We start from the raw sequence: 17187 nt of genomic DNA, 5'->3' as shown, positions 1-17187 counted from the left end.
CAAACGACAGCCAGCATGGTTAAAAAGTGAGGTGAAGGAAGCTATTAGAGATAAAAGAAAATCCTTCAGAAAATGGAAGAAGGATCTGACTGAAAATAATGAGAAACAGCATAAAGAATGGCAAGTCAAATGCAAATGGCTGATAAGGAAGGCAAAGTGGGACTTTGAAAAAAAGATAGCATTGCAGGCAAAAACACATAGTAAAAACTTTTATAGGTATATTAAAAGCAAGAAGATGGCAAAAGAATCAGTTGGACTGCTAGATGGCCGAGGGGTAAAAGGGGCACGAGGGGAAGACAAGCCATAGAGGAAAGGCACAATGGTAGAGGCTATTATAAAGACAAAATTACAGAGCATATTCAAAAGCATGGATTAATGAGACAAGGCCAACATAGATTTAATGAACAGAAATCTTGCCTCACAAATCTATTACATTTCTTTGAAGGGGTGAACAAGCATATGGATAAAGGTGAGCCGGTCCCCCCCCCCCCCCCCCCCCACACACACACACACATGTGCTTTCTACCCCTGCCTGGCATACAATCCACTCCCCCTTTCATGCTTTCTGCCCCTGCCCCACACCACCAACCCAAAGAATAAAATAAATACCTGAGCTGGTGGGGAATCAGCAGGCCCCACCAGCTGGGGGTGTCGTTCAGCTGTCAGGGCGGGTGGATTTCCTGCCTGCTACAGCCGGCGGCACTTTCCAGCCGGCCAAAGTTTCCACCCATTGCCGCTGTGCTGGCCTCTCCCGTCCTGCACATCAGAGGCATAGCTAGGTGGATCACCAGGAGAGCGGCCGCTCCTCAAAATGAATTGCCAAGAACACCAGTGCCTATTTTTCATGCAACATATCACGTTTAAAATACACGCTAGAGCCATTGGCAGTCCTCTCTCTGCTACCCCTGCACCCTCAACCTAACTATGCTTCTGCTGCACATGCTCGGTTTCCAGGCATGTGCAAAAAACAAGCATGTGTACGATGGGGGGGGGGGGGGGTTGGTGCTGCGGCAATGGGTGGAGGGCGCCACCGGCTGTGGCAGGTGGGAGGGTTGCTTGTTCTGGCTGCCGAGGGACACATTCAGCTGGCGGAACTTGGGGATCCCCCCCAGCCATAAAAGTGTCAGACTTTTCGGTGGGGCTAAGCCACGACTTGGTGGATCCATGCCCACCCTGGCTTACCCGTGGATATGCCCCTGGTTTCAAGTATGTGAATGGTATCAGCAGTTAGTGTTTCTGTGTTTTAAAAAGTCTTGGACAAGTTCCTAGAGGAAAAGGTTCATACTCTGCTATTGATCTACCCATGGGGGAAGCCACAACTTGTCCCTGGGATCAGTAGCATGAATCTTGATACTATTTAGGATTCTGTCAGGTACTTGTGACCTGAATTGGCCACTGCTAAAGGCAGGATTCTGGGCTAGATGGACCATTGGTCTGACCCAGTATGGCTATTGTTATGTTTTTATGATATTGTGTATCTTGATTTTCAAAAGGCATTTGACAAAGTACCTCATGAAAGACTTCAGAGGAAATTGGAGAGTCATGGGATAAGATGTAGTGTTCTATTGTGGATTAAAAACTGGTTAAAAGATTGAAAACAGAAAGTGGGGTTAAATGGTTAGTATTCTCAATGCAGAAGGGTAGATAGTGGGGTTCCCCAGGGGTCTGTGCTGGGACCGCTGCTTTTTAACATATTTATAAATTATCTAGAGATGGGAGTAACTAGTAATGTAATTAAATTTGCTGACGACACAAAGCTATTCAAAGATGTTAAATCATGACAGAATTGTGAAAAATTACAAGATGACTGGGAGACTGGGCATCCAAATGGCAGATGACATTTAATGTGAGCAAGTGCAAAGTGATGCATGTGGGCAGTGGTGTGCTGGTAAATTTTTAACAACAGGCTCTCTCCCCGGTCCACCTCTGCGTCCCCCTATCCACCTCTGCGCCCCCCCCCCCCCCCCCGTCCACCACTGCACCCTCCATCCACCTCTGCGCCCCCCCACCTCTGCGCCCCCCCCAAAATTGCAGAGCTGGCTATAGCCGGGGGGGGGGGGGGGGCAATGCATTACTCTCTCCAGGAAAAAAAATTTAAATGATCCCAGGTTCCAATCTAATTCATGTTTAATATGGGATAAAATGCCATAAATAAGTAAATAAATATAAACTTTTAACATTCAGCACCTGATTCTCAAAGTGGACATATTCCAAACACTATAATGAAAATAAAATTATTTTTTTCTACATTTGTTGTCTGGTGACTTAGTTTCTCTGATCATGCTGGCCCAGTATCCGATTCTGCTGCTCTCTATCTGTTCCCTTGACTCCGTTTCCAGGGCTTCCTTTCCATTTATTTCTTTTCTTTCCTCCGTTCTTCTTCATTTCTGGTCCTCCGCAGACTTGACTGTACAGTGGATCCAGCTTCTGCCTATTTTCTCCATCCATGTGCAGTTTCTCTCCTCACTTCCTTTTCCCTCATCTAATCTCCTTCCTCTATCTTCCCTCCATGTCCAGCATTTCTTCTCTCTCCCTTCCCTCACCTCCATCCATGTCCAGAATTTCTCTTGCTCTCCCCTCCATCCATGTCCTGAAACTCTCTTCTCTTCTCTTCCCTGCCCCTCTCTATCCATCCATACCCAGCAATTCTGGTCTCTCCCCTGCCCCCCTCTACCCATGCATGCCCAGCAATTCTCTCCCTTGCCCCCCTCTACCCATGCATGCCCAGCAATTCTCTCCCCTGCCCCCCTCTACCCGTGCATGCCCAGCAATTCTCTCCTCTACCCCCCTCTACCCATCCATGCCCAGCAATTCTCCTCCCTCCCCTGCCCTCCCGCTCCCATCCATGTCCAGCGATTCTCCGTCACCCCCACCTCCCCTCCCGCTCCTATCCATCTTTTTGTATTACCTCCATCGAAGCGCCGCATCATTTAAAGCCCTGCTGCCCATCTCCAGCCTTCCCCTGCTCCCTGCTTGCTTCGTGATGATGTTCGTTCCCTCAGTCCCACCTTCGCGGAAAAATGAAATGACGTCAGAAGGCGGGACTAAGGGCACAAACTCATCAGAAGCAAGCAGGGAAGGCTGGAGACAGGCAGCAGGGCTTTAAATAACGCAGCACTTCACGGAGGTAATAGAAACTGACGGATGGGAGCGGGAGAGGAGGGTGGGGGCGAAGGACATCGTTGGACATGTTTGGGAGCGGGAGGGGAGGTAAGTATGGCCTGTGATGGCGCCCTCCTGCCATGCTTATCTCCTGTAATGGAGCCGGCTCGCCCCCAAGAACAACTGACTCGCAAGAGCTGTCAAAATTTAACAAGTGGCTCTTGCGAGCCGGAGCGAGCCGGCTCCAGCACACCACTGCATGTGGGAAAGAGGAAGCTGAACTCTAGCTACGTAATGCAAGGTTCCACATTAGGAGTCACCGACCAGGATAATGCCTTTGTATCACTCCGTGGTGCTACCGCACCTGAAATATTGTGTGCAATTCTGGTCACCGCATCTCAAAAAAGATATAGTGGAATTAGAAAAGGTACACAGAAGATGATGAAAATGATAAAGGGTATGGGATGACTTCCCTATGAGGAAAGGCTAAAGTGGTTAAGGCTCTTCAGCTTGGAGAAAAGACAGCTGAGGGGAGCTATGATAGAGGTCTATAAAATAATGTGTGGAGTGGAATGGGTAGACGTGAATTGCTTGTTTACTCTTTCCAAAAATACTAGGACTAGGGGGCACGCAATGAAGCTACAAAGTAGTAAATTTAAAACGAATCAGAGAAAATATTTCTTCACTCAACGTGTAATTAAACTCTGGAATTCTTTTGCCAGAGAATGTAGTAAAAGTGGTTAGCTTAGTGGGGTTTACAATAGGTTTGGATAGCTTCCTGGTGGACTTGGGGAAAAACCACTGCTTATTTCTAGAATACAACAAAGAATAAATAATGGCTAAACTTAGTCCAACAATAATTTGTAAAAAGCACACAACAAAAACTGGACAAAGTTCACGAATTGCAATAGGGCCATGAACGGCTGGGGAGGTTATCTCATAACGTCAGAAATATCCGTGTGTGCCCACTATTATTCTGGCTCACCGGTCTGTATGTATTTGTAATCATTGAACACCTCCAACCAACCAATGGTACCCGCTAATACTCATATGTAAAAAAATTGCCTATATATTGTTCATTAATTTCAGCAAAAAGGCACAACATTGTCCGTGGGTACCATTGTTCAAAAATTCAAAAATTAAACATTATTGCAATTAATGAGCAAGTAATGCACAAAATCAACTTAAGTAAATGAGCAAGTAATGCACAAAATCAACTTAGCTTGTAAGCTTCCAGCTCTGTCTAATAACTTCAACGGCTGGAGCTCATCGGGTTTCGGTTTAGGTTAATGAAACCTCTTTAGGCAACTCCGGTAATCTGATAAGCCCGACAGGACCCTGTTTCGCGGTCTCTTGCTTTGTCAAGGGCATATAGGTAGCAGCCTGTGTTGTCGTCGGTAAATTACTTGCTCATTTACTTAAGTTGATTTTGTGCATTACTTGCTCATTAATTGCAATAATGTTTAATTTTTGAATTTTTGAACAATGGTACCCACGGACAATGTTGTGCCTTTTTGCTGAAATTAATGAACAATATATAGGCAATTTTTTTACATATGAGTATTAGCGGGTACCATTGGTTGGTTGGAGGTGTTCAATGATTACAAATACATACAGACCGGTGAGCCAGAATAATAGTGGGCACACACGGATATTTCTGACGTTATGAGATAACCTCCCCAGCCGTTCATGGCCCTATTGCAATTCGTGAACTTTGTCCAGTTTTTGTTGTGTATTTCTAGAATAAGCAGCATAAAATGTATTGTACTGATTTGGGATCTTGACGGGTACTTGTAACCTGGATTGGCCACTGTTGGAAACAGGATACTGAGCTTGGTGGACCTTCGGTCTGTCCCAGTATGGCAATACTTACATTCTTATATTCTAACAATGGGCTGAGAAACAGGAAAGCCAGGGCTCAGCTCCGACCACTGACACTCTTTGTGGTCTTGGACAAATCAATTTATTTTCTATTACCTCAGGTATCCCTTTGACTGTAAGCTCCTTGGGGCACATATATATTGTACCCAAATACTTGTCATCGCAGTACAGCGCTGCCCACATCCAGTAGTACCATAAGCATGATCCAGTCAATTCAGTCCATGGCGGTCAACATTATTTTAAATACTGACTACTGCGGGCAGAATGAGCCCTCGATATTCAGTGTTGGGCCATGTCTGAGAACTGGCATTGAATATCTGGAGTTAATTTGCCATTTGGAAGCAACTGGAGCTTATTTGGGCCCCATAAGTCCCGTATAGGTACAAGCAGGTTCTCCCACATACTCCGATCTCCCCTCTCACTTCCCTCCCCTGATGCCAGTTAGCTCTAGACCAGGCCTCTTCCCTATGCCTACCTTTTCTATCCCTTGTGGTCTAGTGGGGTCCTACAGGCAGGAGCGAAGTCCACTCACTCCTGCCTGTCACAGTTGCATTCTCAAAATAGCCTCTGCAACCTCTAGCCCCATGAGACCTGCTAGGGGTCGTGACAGTCCATTTTGAGAATGGAGCCATAATGAGCAAGAGTAGGCATCACCCCTGCCTGTAGGACCCTACTAAACCACTAGGGATAGAAAAGGTGGGTCTGGGAGGGGGGGCTACAGGGGTGGGCGGGGGGTGGAGGAGGCCTGGTCTGGAGCTTACTGGCGGATAAAGTTAGGACAGCCTTTTTGCTGTTCTAACTTTATCTGCTTACTTAGCCAGTTAACGGTCTGAATATCGCCGCTAACTGGTTAAGTACTGACTCTGACCATGGACCACCCTAATACTATCAGGACAGTGCAGAGGTGGTTAGAGCCAATAATCAGTGGCATTGTCCAGTTAAGTGCTGCTGAATATCATCCAATAGGCAGGAAGAAGCAATTTAACCGGGCAGGAAGCTCTCCTTTGAATATCAGGCGTGATAAGTATTAATATTATTGCCTGCTTTACCCTTTCTGTCCTTTAACTTCTCTCATCTCTGTTATGTGCTTTAAAGTTTGAGGATGGAGAAGTGATGTTGTGACTTTTCCTTTGGGGCAAAGCATAGGAGGAAACTAAGTCTTGGACTGCTAAATTTTTCAAATCAGTAAGATGCTTCTGAAGTTTATGGAATTTGTGTTCTCTCTAGCTATCAATCCACGAAATGTCAGATCCACTAGACCTGCGCTACCTACTGGTGATGAAAGGGGCCCCCGAACGCATCCTGGAGCGCTGTTCTACCATCATGATTAAAGGTCAAGAGCTGCCCCTAGATGAGCAGTGGCAAGAAGCCTTCCAGACTGCTTACATGGACCTGGGTGGTCTGGGAGAGAGAGTACTAGGTAAGATCATGGTGGAGGGAATGCAGGGAAAGAAACATTGTTTAATCTAAGGGGGCTACTTTAAATAAGAGCTGGTTACTTTGGAGAGCTAGGAGCAAGATTATGAGGTAACAGGGTATTTTAAAAACTACTGTGTGGAAGGGAGCTAAGAGTCAGCTTGGGAAAAGTATTCAGAGAGAACGAATTCAGTGGGCTGGGAGAGGAGTATTGGTAAATAATAAGGTGGGGGAGGCATGGTATTCAGGAAAGGGGCAGGACAGAATTACCAAGATTCTTAGGACAGGTGGAAGAGTGCATCCAGGAACATAAAAAAGGACAAGACTGAGTCTACAACAATAATGGCAATCGCTGGTCTTTCAATGCAACAAATAGATCTCAGTTTCAGAATAGCCAGGTGATGCAAATTAACCTAGCTCTTCCATAAAATCTATGCATACATATTCTGAGAATATTCATTATGGAAATCTTGAAAACCAAAACTGGGAAGTACTTAATCAAGGACAGAGACAGAGTGAGTTTTACAGCCTTGTGCCATAACCCTTTGTGAAACTGGATGCTATGTTTCATTGGCTGTATATCTCTGCTCTAGGTTTCTGCCACCTGTACTTGAATGAGAAGGAGTATCCTCGTGGTTACAACTTTGATATAGAGGAGATGAACTTTCCTACCAGTGGCCTCTGCTTTGCCGGCTTAATCTCCATGATTGACCCACCAAGAGCCACTGTGCCAGATGCTGTCATGAAATGTCGGACAGCTGGAATCCGGGTATATTAAATTTAAGAGAACCTCTGTTACCTCTGGAAAATATTTACCTGCAATTAGAGCTAGGCAAGGCCACTTGGATTCAATACAAACCATTACAAAATGTGTATAGCTCACCAGGCCAACCAAAGCTACAGAACAAGAGAAGATGAAGGTATTAAGGACAGAAACTTAGAGTCTTTTCAGTGAAAGTAGCTGGTTTATGCAGATTAACTTTGAGGACACAGTGGTACCTTAGTTCTCCCATCCTGAAACCCCATTTTCACATGCTTTACCAATGAAGAGCTATTGAACCTTCTGAGTGTAGAAGTAGCCTAATGGTTAGTGCAGTGGAATTAGACCCTGGGGGAACTGGGTTCAGTTCCCACTGCAGCTCCTTGTGACACTGGGTAAATTACTTAACCATTCATTGACCCAGGTACAAAGCTTACATTGTGAACCCAGAAGGGACAGAGAAAGTTCTTGCATATAATGTGTTCAGCACTGTATATGTCTAGTATAGAAATAAGTAATGCATGTAGAAGTGAAACTATATTATGAATAAATTGTGGTCAATAGCATCCCATGGTGCTTTCATTAAGTGTTTTTTTTTTACCCCCAAATTTCAGGTGATCATGGTCACTGGAGACCATCCAATCACAGCAAAGGCAATAGCAGCAAGTGTTGGAATTATTTCAGAGGGAAGCGAGACAGTGGAAGATATTGCTGCCCGGCTGCGCATCCCTGTGGAACAAGTCAACAAGCGGTGAGGAGGAGGAGGAGGAGGAGGAGGAGGATTATGTCCCTCAGTATGGTAGAAAATCAACAATACTGTTACTAGATACACAAATTTCAATTACATAACCATTTTTTTTAAAGCAAAAGTTACTCAGACATCCAAAAGTCTCCATATTTCTTTCTTGGATCTATAGGAATCTATAAATTTATATGACCTACTCTTGTTCCAATGGCCAGCTCTTTATTGGTCATTCTCTTGCAGGATTTTCTCTCTACATCTGACCACTATCTCAACACCTATGATCTTACAGGACAAGATTATCTTAGGTCAATTGCTTATCAGTCATGATCCTATGGATGAGTGCATGATAATTACTCACTACCTACTCCTCACCCCTGGTCCCAGGAGCCAGCCTTATTTATTTTGTATTTATTTCTATATTTTTACCCCACATTTCCCCAATATTAATCACATAACATTTTGTGATAACCATAACTTTGGTTTTGGTAATTTCCATAATGCAAAAAAATATCTATATCTCTCTATATATAATGTGCTTAAGTTGTCCATGCCATCAGTCTGTCGGGGGTCTGCTTTACAGTTCTAGGGCAGCTGTCTCCTCTTAAATATGAGTACCTTGCAAACAACACATGCTTTTGAGGTACTAGAGGGAGACAGAGGGACTGTTCAATTGCAAGAAAGAGGAGGGCCATAGAGGCAGATGGCCATAGAGAGGCAGAAAGAGAAGCTCATTGTAAGAGAGATGCCAGAGCTTGATAGATGGAAGGGCAGATTGGGCTTATATCACTATCTTGAAAATGTTTTGAGGGTATCAACTAGTGACCATGATCAGTGAATTGCTGAGGTGAAGTCCACCCCTGTTGCATGAACAGTAACATAGTAACATAGTAGATGACGGCAGAAAAAGACCTGCACGGTCCATCCAGTCTGCCCAGCAAGATAAACTCATATGTGCTACTTTTTGTGTATACCTTACCTTGATTTGTACCTGTCCTTTTCAGGGCACAGACCGTATAAGTCTGCCCAGCACTATCCCCACCTCCCAACCACTAGCCCCGCCTCCCACCACCGGCTCTGGCACAGACCATATAAGTCTGGCCAGCACCATCCCCACCTCCCAACCACCAGTCCCGCCTCCCACCACCGGCTCTGGCACAGACCGTGTAAGTCTGCCCAGCACCATCCCCACCTCCCAACCACCAGTCCTGCCTCCCACCACCGGCTCTGCCACCCAATCTCGCCTAAGCTTCTGAGGATCCATTCCTTCTGAACAGGATTCCTTTATGTTTATCCCACGCATGTTTGAATTCCGTTACCGTTTTCATTTCCACCACCTCCTGCGGGAGGACATTCCAAGCATCCACTACTCTCTCCATGAAAAAATACTTCCTGACATTTTTCTTGAGTCTGCCCCCCTTCAATCTCATTTCATGTCCTCTCGTTCTACCGCCTTTGCATCTCCTGAAAAGGTTCGTTTGCGGATTAATACCTTTGAATTCAACATCTCCTGAAGTGCAAGCCCTTCTGTTAATAAAATTAGAAGACTCTACCCCATCATTCCTGTACAACAAACTTAGTGTACTGCGGTGTGTTATGTTACAGTAGGGTGCATGTCTGATGGCACTTCCAAATCACAAGAAAAAAAAAGCATCAAATCCAATGATATAAAGAGTTTATTGTAGTAAATACAACTCTGAGACTCGACACAGTGCCGTGTTTCGGCGTTTCTGCCTGTGTCAGGAGTCTGTGAGTGTATGACATCCAGTTTATCTGTCATCAGAGAAGAGATTTTGTTCCATGGTGTAGTTTCACTATTGGCAGTCTTTTGAAAGGTGCCAGTACTAATTTTACATACAGAGAATTAACCATTTTTTTTGGCTGACAACAGATAAACTGGACATCATACACTCACAGACTCCTGACGAAGGCAGAAGTACTGAAACACAGCACTGTGTCAAGTCTCAGAGATGTATTTACTACAATAAACTCTTCATTGGATTTGATGCTTTTCTCTTCTTGTAGGTTGGAAGTGCCATCGGATACCTTATTCTTCTATTTTTCCTTGTGACTTTTGGTAGTGGTGTCCTTGTTCCTCTACTTTCAGTGGTGTTTTCTTGTCACAGTATAGCATGACATTTCTTTCTGCCATATCACATAATGGTTTTATTTTTATTTTTGTTACATTTGTACCCCGCGCTTTCCCACTCATGGCAGGCTCAATGCGGCTTACATGGGGCAATGGAGGGTTAAGTGACTTGGCCAGAGTCACAAGGAGCTGCCTGTGCCTGAAGTGGGAATCGAACTCAGTTCCTCAGTTCCCCAGGACCAAAGTCCACCACCCTAATTCAAACAAACATGCAATATGGGAAAGGAGACTTCATGGGTGTTCAAGCATGTTTTTCTTTTTATTCTCAAGCCCACAAGAAAACAAGATTTACTTTCTAAAGTACCACATTCACAGTCCCTCAGTTTTAGAATAGGCCATAGTTGTCCTATATCAGTTCCTTATCCTATTATCTTTCACTATTCTTCCCCAGGGATGCTCGTGCCTGTGTTATCAATGGTGGCCAGCTGAAAGAAATGACATCTGAGGAGCTAGTGGAAAACTTGAAGATGCACCCAGAAATGGTGTTTGCAAGGACATCTCCACAACAGAAACTGATCATTGTAGAGAGCTGCCAGAAATTGGTGAGTCCCACACCATCCTTCACTAGGTTTGCTCAAAAGTACCAGATTCACCAAGTGGAAGGAAAGAGGGAGAGTGGAGCAGAAGTATTTGGGAGCATATTTAACCTGCAACATTTAATAGTGACCTGAATGTAGTTAGAACTATCTTTTGTCACATCTCAGGAAGCTAAATCAAAAGTTGAGAATTTGGTACAAGTCCTGCTAGACTTTTGATGTGACCTGACCTGAATTGAATTGGAACCTGTTTGACCCTGTGACTTCTGATTCAGCTCAGGTCATGTTGGTTGAGGATCAGCCATAGTTTATATTATTCAAAGTAAGTATATCCTTTTCTGGTCCAGAGGGAACTTATAAACAAAAACTAGTTGCCTAACCATCTGTAGTGCTGAGATTGCTAATTATACAGAGAATTGCCATTGCTTTTTTATCATCAAAAATATCACAATGTGTCCTCTATTTCCATCTACACATTCCAAGGCTACATATTTCACTTGGAGATCGCATACAGTAACATAGTAAATGGAAGCAGAGAAAGACCAACATGGGTCATCAAGTCTACATTGGAAGGTTGTTGGGCTTGTACCTGCAGTGCAGTGCAGGTTACTTTCCCTATGCTTATCGTGTTGGGGTTGTACCTGCAGTGCAATGCCAAGGCAGTCTGACCAGATTTTTACCAGCAGTATCCAGATTTATCCCATACTTATGTTGAAGACTACATTCATCAAGGACAAGCAGGATAGAAAAATTCTCACACAGGAGTGACATCATCGAACAGCGCTCTACGTGGGAACTTTCTTCAGCCCTAAAGACAGCATTTTGGGGTTTGCTCAACTGTGCATGTGCACCTCTTTTCATCTGCCAGTTTCACGTGGGACCTTTTAGTTTTCTGTGGAGCTGATCAGACATACTTTCCATCATCAGTTCCTCAGCGCTGGCTTTTGTTCACTAAAATTTGTATTTTGTTGCTTGTAAGTCCTGTCACAATGTCTTCCCTAGTTAGATATTGTCAGTCAATTTTAAATGTCCTCTGTCTGGGTTTTTTTTCAATACCTAGTCTTTTGATTTCACCACAGCTATATTTCCAAATAATATGTTCCAAAAGAAGACCCTCAGCAGCTTCAAAAGGTGTTGCAAAGGAACAGGACCATAGCCATTAAGGATACTCTAGTTAGTAGCCGTAATGCCTGGGATCCGAATGATCCCTGTAATTAAATTCTGTGTTCCCAGATGTCAAAGAGAGAGATTTGTGGTAGAGAAAAGCATCATGAGCTTTTGGCACAGATAAGACCAGTCCATCGCTGTTGGCATTGGACTCAGTGGACCCAGAGCTTCATTGGAAGCGGGGGATGAATCAACACTGACAGTGTTTTGGTCACCCTCAACTTCAAACATCAATAAATACCACCAGGAGCTGTCATCGCCTAATTTCTGCCCAAAAAAGAGTAAAGATTTGTCGATTTCATTGGTGATGAGGAGGAGTGGTGGCAGTCATCAGGCGAAGGCTGAGATACCTCAACATTGCCTCACATTGAGACACAGCACTGAGAGGGCACAGAGACCAAGGTCAATGGTGTCCTCCAAGCACCTTCGACATGTAACATTGGAGCAGGGCTGCCGAGAGACTGAACCAGGCCTGGGGCAGAGCCGCCACCTCCCCCGTCGCTGCTGTGCCCCCCCCCTCCCCCAAGATCACTGCCGCCCACCCCCCCGGATTGCTGTCGCCCCACACACACAATACAATTACCTTCGCTGGTGGGGATCCTGAGGTCCTGCCAGCAGAAAACGTGTTCCTCCAGCGCTGCTCTTCCACCGATTGCCTGCCCCAGCTTCTGTGGCTGTTTTTCCTCTCAGGCGCATGCGCTTGAGAGGAAAAGCAGCCACTCAGCTGGGCAGAAGAGCAGCGCTGGAGGTGCTCCTCCGGGTCCTCCCCAGCCTCCAAGGGGGGCTCATCTGTGGCGCCGGTTTTCTCTCTCCTGCTCCTGTCGGGATGCGATCACTTGGGTCCCGACCGAGCAGGAGAGAGAGAGACCACGGCACCGGGCCCCCCTTGGAGGCCCGGGGAATTCTGTCCCCCCTGACCCCCCTCTCAGCGGCTATGCATCGGAGAGGGAGCAACAACTTCCATGGACTCAAGACCCTGGTTCTGATATATCCCAAGTGACTCAAGGAGAACATGGCCACTCATATCGTAATGCCATACCTTTGTTGATGACAGCCTTTGAGGAGCAGCTCATGAGCAAATTCAAGAGGATGGAGGAGTGGCCTAGTGGTTAGGGTGGTGGACTTTGGTCCTGGGGAACTGAGTTCAATTCCCGGCACAGGCAGCTCCTTGTGACTCTGGGCAAGTCACTTAACCCTCTGTTGCCTGCCACATTGAGCCTGCCATGAGTGGGAAAGCATGGGGTACAAATGTAACAAAAATAAAATAAATGTAAAACGCTAATTTCTTTGCTTGATACAATGCTGCAGCTTTGACATAATCACTGTTGAGACCAGAAGTGGTCCAGCCAATCCTTGAGATCCATGTACTGCCTGCAAGAGACAGTTCAGCACTGAAGGGGCTTGGAGTTGATGTTGGCCACACCAGTATCAATTTCCAGTGTATCAGAGGAGGAATTTTCACTGATCCATTTGGAATCTTTGGTATCTTGACAACGCTGTCCAAGGTCTGACCCCTGTGGTCAGTAGTGCAGGACAGGCAGAGACTCAGAGATTTCCCTATGGAATATGTTTATCAGTCGGATTCAAAGCACTCCTGGGTTTCTGAAGAAGTCTTCTAGAAAGAGAGGTCCCCCAGGTCTCCTTTCAGATCCCCCCCCCCCACCTTATGAGAGGCAAAAGACCCCCACCACAGGAACTCTCATTTATTGATTTTCTAAGGGAGATGGCAGAGGCCATCCTAGTTAGAGATGGAGGAATAGCCCAGGGCAGAAGCACTAGATATCCTTCAATCCCTTGACCCACCCAAGGAAGCTATGAAAGTGCCCATTCACAGATGAGAATGTGAGAGAACCCCCCCCCCCCCACCCCCCCTGTTTCTCCTATGACCAAGAAGTTGGACTCTATGTACAAAGCCCAGAAAGCTCCCAGATTTGAGAAGCAGCAGTTTCCTCGCCTTGCCATTCCATGGTGGTCAAATCTGCTCTCAAAAGAGCCAAAAACTCCAAGACTTACTCCTCGCTGCCCCTTGGAAGGGAAGCTCATACATTGGAGTCTTTTGGGAGAAAGGTTTTTCAGAATGCTATGCTAATGTCCCATGTAACATCCTACCAGTCTTTATGGGCATGTACTTGTGGAGTTTGCTGACAGTCACCAATGAACTCCATGGGCTAGTAACCAAAGGGAAGGAGTGCAGAAGATTCATGGTCTGTGTGATCCAAGAAATTTTAAATATGGCATCAACAGTTTCTGCAATGGGTACTGGTGCCTGTAGACTCAGCTGACTAGAAACCTCAGGTCTGAGGCCCTATGCGCAGAAAAAGCTTGCTGAGCTGCTGTTCCATGAAGAGAATCTCTTTAGGGATAAGGTGCAGAATGCTGCTACTCTCATCAAGCAGCATAGTGACATCCTTAAGACCCTCCAAAATGGAAAACCAAACAATCCCACAAAAAAAGAGGGGGTGGGAATGACCAATGCGATGTCAGGATAAAAATATGAATTCTTTATTTATATATACACTAGTGGAACCAAGCCCATTTCGTCAACAATGAACGGGCCCCAGCAAGGCTCTCGTGTAAGTGTTTTTTTCTCTCTCCCCTGCCCGTCCAGCGATTCTCTCCTCTCCATCCATATCCATCAGTATGTTCTGTTTATGTGTGAGAGGCATTGTATTTGAAAGTCTGTATTTGAATGTGTGTGTGTGTGTGTGTGCGTGTGTGGTGGGGGGTTGTGTATTGTGCTATCCCTGTGAGCAAAGGTGACCACTCCACTCCAGTCCCTCTACTTGGGGAGCTACATATGAAAAACTGGCAGTGTGCTTGCATTATGTACTATTGGACATATGTATCACAGCAGGCCTGTGATAAAGATCATATAGAAAGAAAAGGCTATAGCTGCCTAGCAAGGCTCTCGTGTAAGCGTTTTTTTTCTCTCTCCCCTGCCCTCCCCTCCCATGCCCTCCATGTCCAGCGATTCTCCTCTTCCCTGCCCTCCTGTCCATGTCACGTGATTCTCTCCTCTCCATCTATGTCCATCGGTATGTTCTGTTTATGTGTGAGGCAGTTTCTGGGGAGAGAGGCATGGTATTAGAAAGGCTGTATTTGAGAGAGAGAGAGAGAGAGAGAGCGAGTGTGTGTGAGAGAGAGTGTGAGCAGAAGCGTAGCTAGGTGGGGCGCAGGGGGAGCGGTCGCTCCCCCAACTGGATTTCTAAAACTGAATGGCGCCTATGCGCATGCGCTGCTGATCCTGCCTGCAGCCTTCCCGCGGAGTCCGATGGAAGTTGGAACAGCTGACTCCGAGCCTGCCCTGCGCCGACCGATGCGGCGACGCCTAGTGCCTGCCCTGGCCCTACCTGCCCTGCTACTGCTCTAGTCTAGAGGCTGCTCTGCATACTGGCCGTTCCGTCCGCCGTGAGCACCGTCCGTTCACCGGGAAATGGAACTGGGAACTTCACAGAGCTGCTGAGGCGAGGTCCTCAGCTCACTCACTCACACAGTCACTCTCGACGTCGTTGTTCCTCCTCCAGGTCGTCCCCCCGCCCCTCGTGCACACACAGTGCAGGTCGGCACGGTGTTTCTGTTTGGCACGGCAGGCACCTGTCCTGGCACCAGAGAATGGACTGCCTGACAGGTGAGCCTTTCTAGTCCTGTAAGCAAGGAAGCCAATTTGGTATCTGTTTCCACTCCCCCGCGCAGCCGTCATCATAATTGCCTTCACTCCAAGCAAAACAAGCAAACTTATGAGCTGTTGCATCCACGTTCTCGTTCTTTATTGTTGATCCATCTGTAACAAGGCTAAAGCTGCTTTTGTTGGATAGGCAGTGCCTTAAAAGCTGAAGGAGAAAAGAACACAGCTTCAAAAATTAATGTAGCTGGTAGAAAAAGCAATTATAAACTCTGTAGTTTGTGCTCACGTTTCTTCACTGTTCTTCTATACAATTCATATGGCCAAGATTTCAGTGAGGATATCCTGTTTCCTGATGAGTTCATCTTAACTGTTGTTGTATTCTGCCTTGGGAAGCTGGTGTTATAAAGATGATAGAATATATTCAAATTAAATGGAAGTAGAATTAAACTCGCCTTTCATTGGGGCACATGGAATCACATTTTCACGCCATCTCATTTGTAGAAATTTACATTTTTAGGCATGTTTTAGGGACAAGTGGTTTATAGGTCAAAATAAAATATATATATTTTTTAAATCAGATCTCTTTTGTTTAAACATAACTAAATGGGCTATAAGCCCCTAATGCAGTCCATTGGCTTTCTTTTATTCTGTTTTAGTGTCCTTTAACAGGAGAAAACAAAATCTCTGCATGAATATAACACATGCTAGAGTGCCTCTATAACTAGCCCCTCCAAACGACACAATGATTACGATTTACAACAAATTACTACTCTACCTATATTCCGTTATTATACTTTTTCTGTGTACATCTGTATACTGCACACATTGCCATGTTTGAAAATATAAGTGAGATTAAATACAAATTCTACCAATGATAAAGAGTGACAACATGGATGCAGCAGCTCATATGTTTGCTTGCTTTGTTTTGAGAGTATGGCGATGACTGCTTCACTGGGAAGGGAAAACCAAGATTGGATAGGGACACAGAGGGCACTATTGGAAAGGGGAGGAGGAGATAGGGATGTGAAAAAGGGATGAGATGGGGGACAAAGAGGTAATTTTGGAAAAGGGGAAAGATGGTTACACAGATCAGTGCCAAATAGTAGAGAAGGAAAGGAAGAAAAGAGGAGAGAGAAGAAATGGAGAGGCCAGCCTGGAAAAGAATTTGTAAGGCCGATTCATGGAATATGGAAAAAAAGACTGGAACCAGCCAAATTCCCAAACAAAGGTAGAAAAACCATTATTTTTATTTAATACTTTGTAAGGACTGAGATGTACCTGCTTTGTAAAATGTATATTTTTCTATGTTTATTTTGTGAAATACAGGAGAAAATGCTTTTCTGTTTTTTTTTTTTTTTTTTACCAGTATTCCACTGTTTATAGAGTCTGGTTTTCTTGGGCAGAGAGGAGGGGGTCTCTATTTCAACTTTTGTTGTTGTTGGGTTTTTTTTTGTGTGTGGCTCCCTATTCTGTATTAGATTGGTAGGATGGAATGTTGTCACAGTTTGGGTTTCTGCTTGTGCTTGTGACCTGGGTTGGCCACTGTTGGAAGCTGGATACTGGGCTAGATGGACCTTTGGTCTGACCCAGTATGGCTACTCATGTTATATAGATGAGGGTCTGTTCATGTTCTGCATGTGCGACTGAGGTGAAGAATTCTGCTAGCATGTAGTGTCTGTGTAGGAATGTGTAACAGTGCAGCTTGTTCCAGTTTCCCAATAGTAGGTATATTGGTGCTCGAGAACCCAGTGTAATATATATTGCATTGTCTTTTCATAGGTGGGTTAGGGCTGTTATGAGGTGGTAAGT

General features: G+C 45.3%; 1 protein-coding gene across 1 annotated transcript in view; it reads left to right on the top strand.

The window, feature by feature from the left end:
• ATP4A (ATPase H+/K+ transporting subunit alpha) overlaps positions 1 to 17187 on the top strand; it is a 119485-nt gene that overhangs the window by 47519 nt on the left and 54779 nt on the right. The window contains exons 12-15 of the mRNA XM_030212637.1: positions 6211 to 6403; positions 6993 to 7168; positions 7774 to 7910; positions 10442 to 10592. Coding sequence (XP_030068497.1) covers positions 6211 to 6403; positions 6993 to 7168; positions 7774 to 7910; positions 10442 to 10592 — 657 coding nt within the window. The remainder of the gene's footprint in view (positions 1 to 6210; positions 6404 to 6992; positions 7169 to 7773; positions 7911 to 10441; positions 10593 to 17187) is intronic.

Source organism: Microcaecilia unicolor, chromosome 8 (assembly GCF_901765095.1).
Source record: "Microcaecilia unicolor chromosome 8, aMicUni1.1, whole genome shotgun sequence".
In the NCBI taxonomy this organism is placed as follows: domain Eukaryota; kingdom Metazoa; phylum Chordata; class Amphibia; order Gymnophiona; family Siphonopidae; genus Microcaecilia; species Microcaecilia unicolor.
Note: the sequence above shows the minus strand (reverse complement) of the source record. Positions and strands in the feature narration are given on the sequence as shown.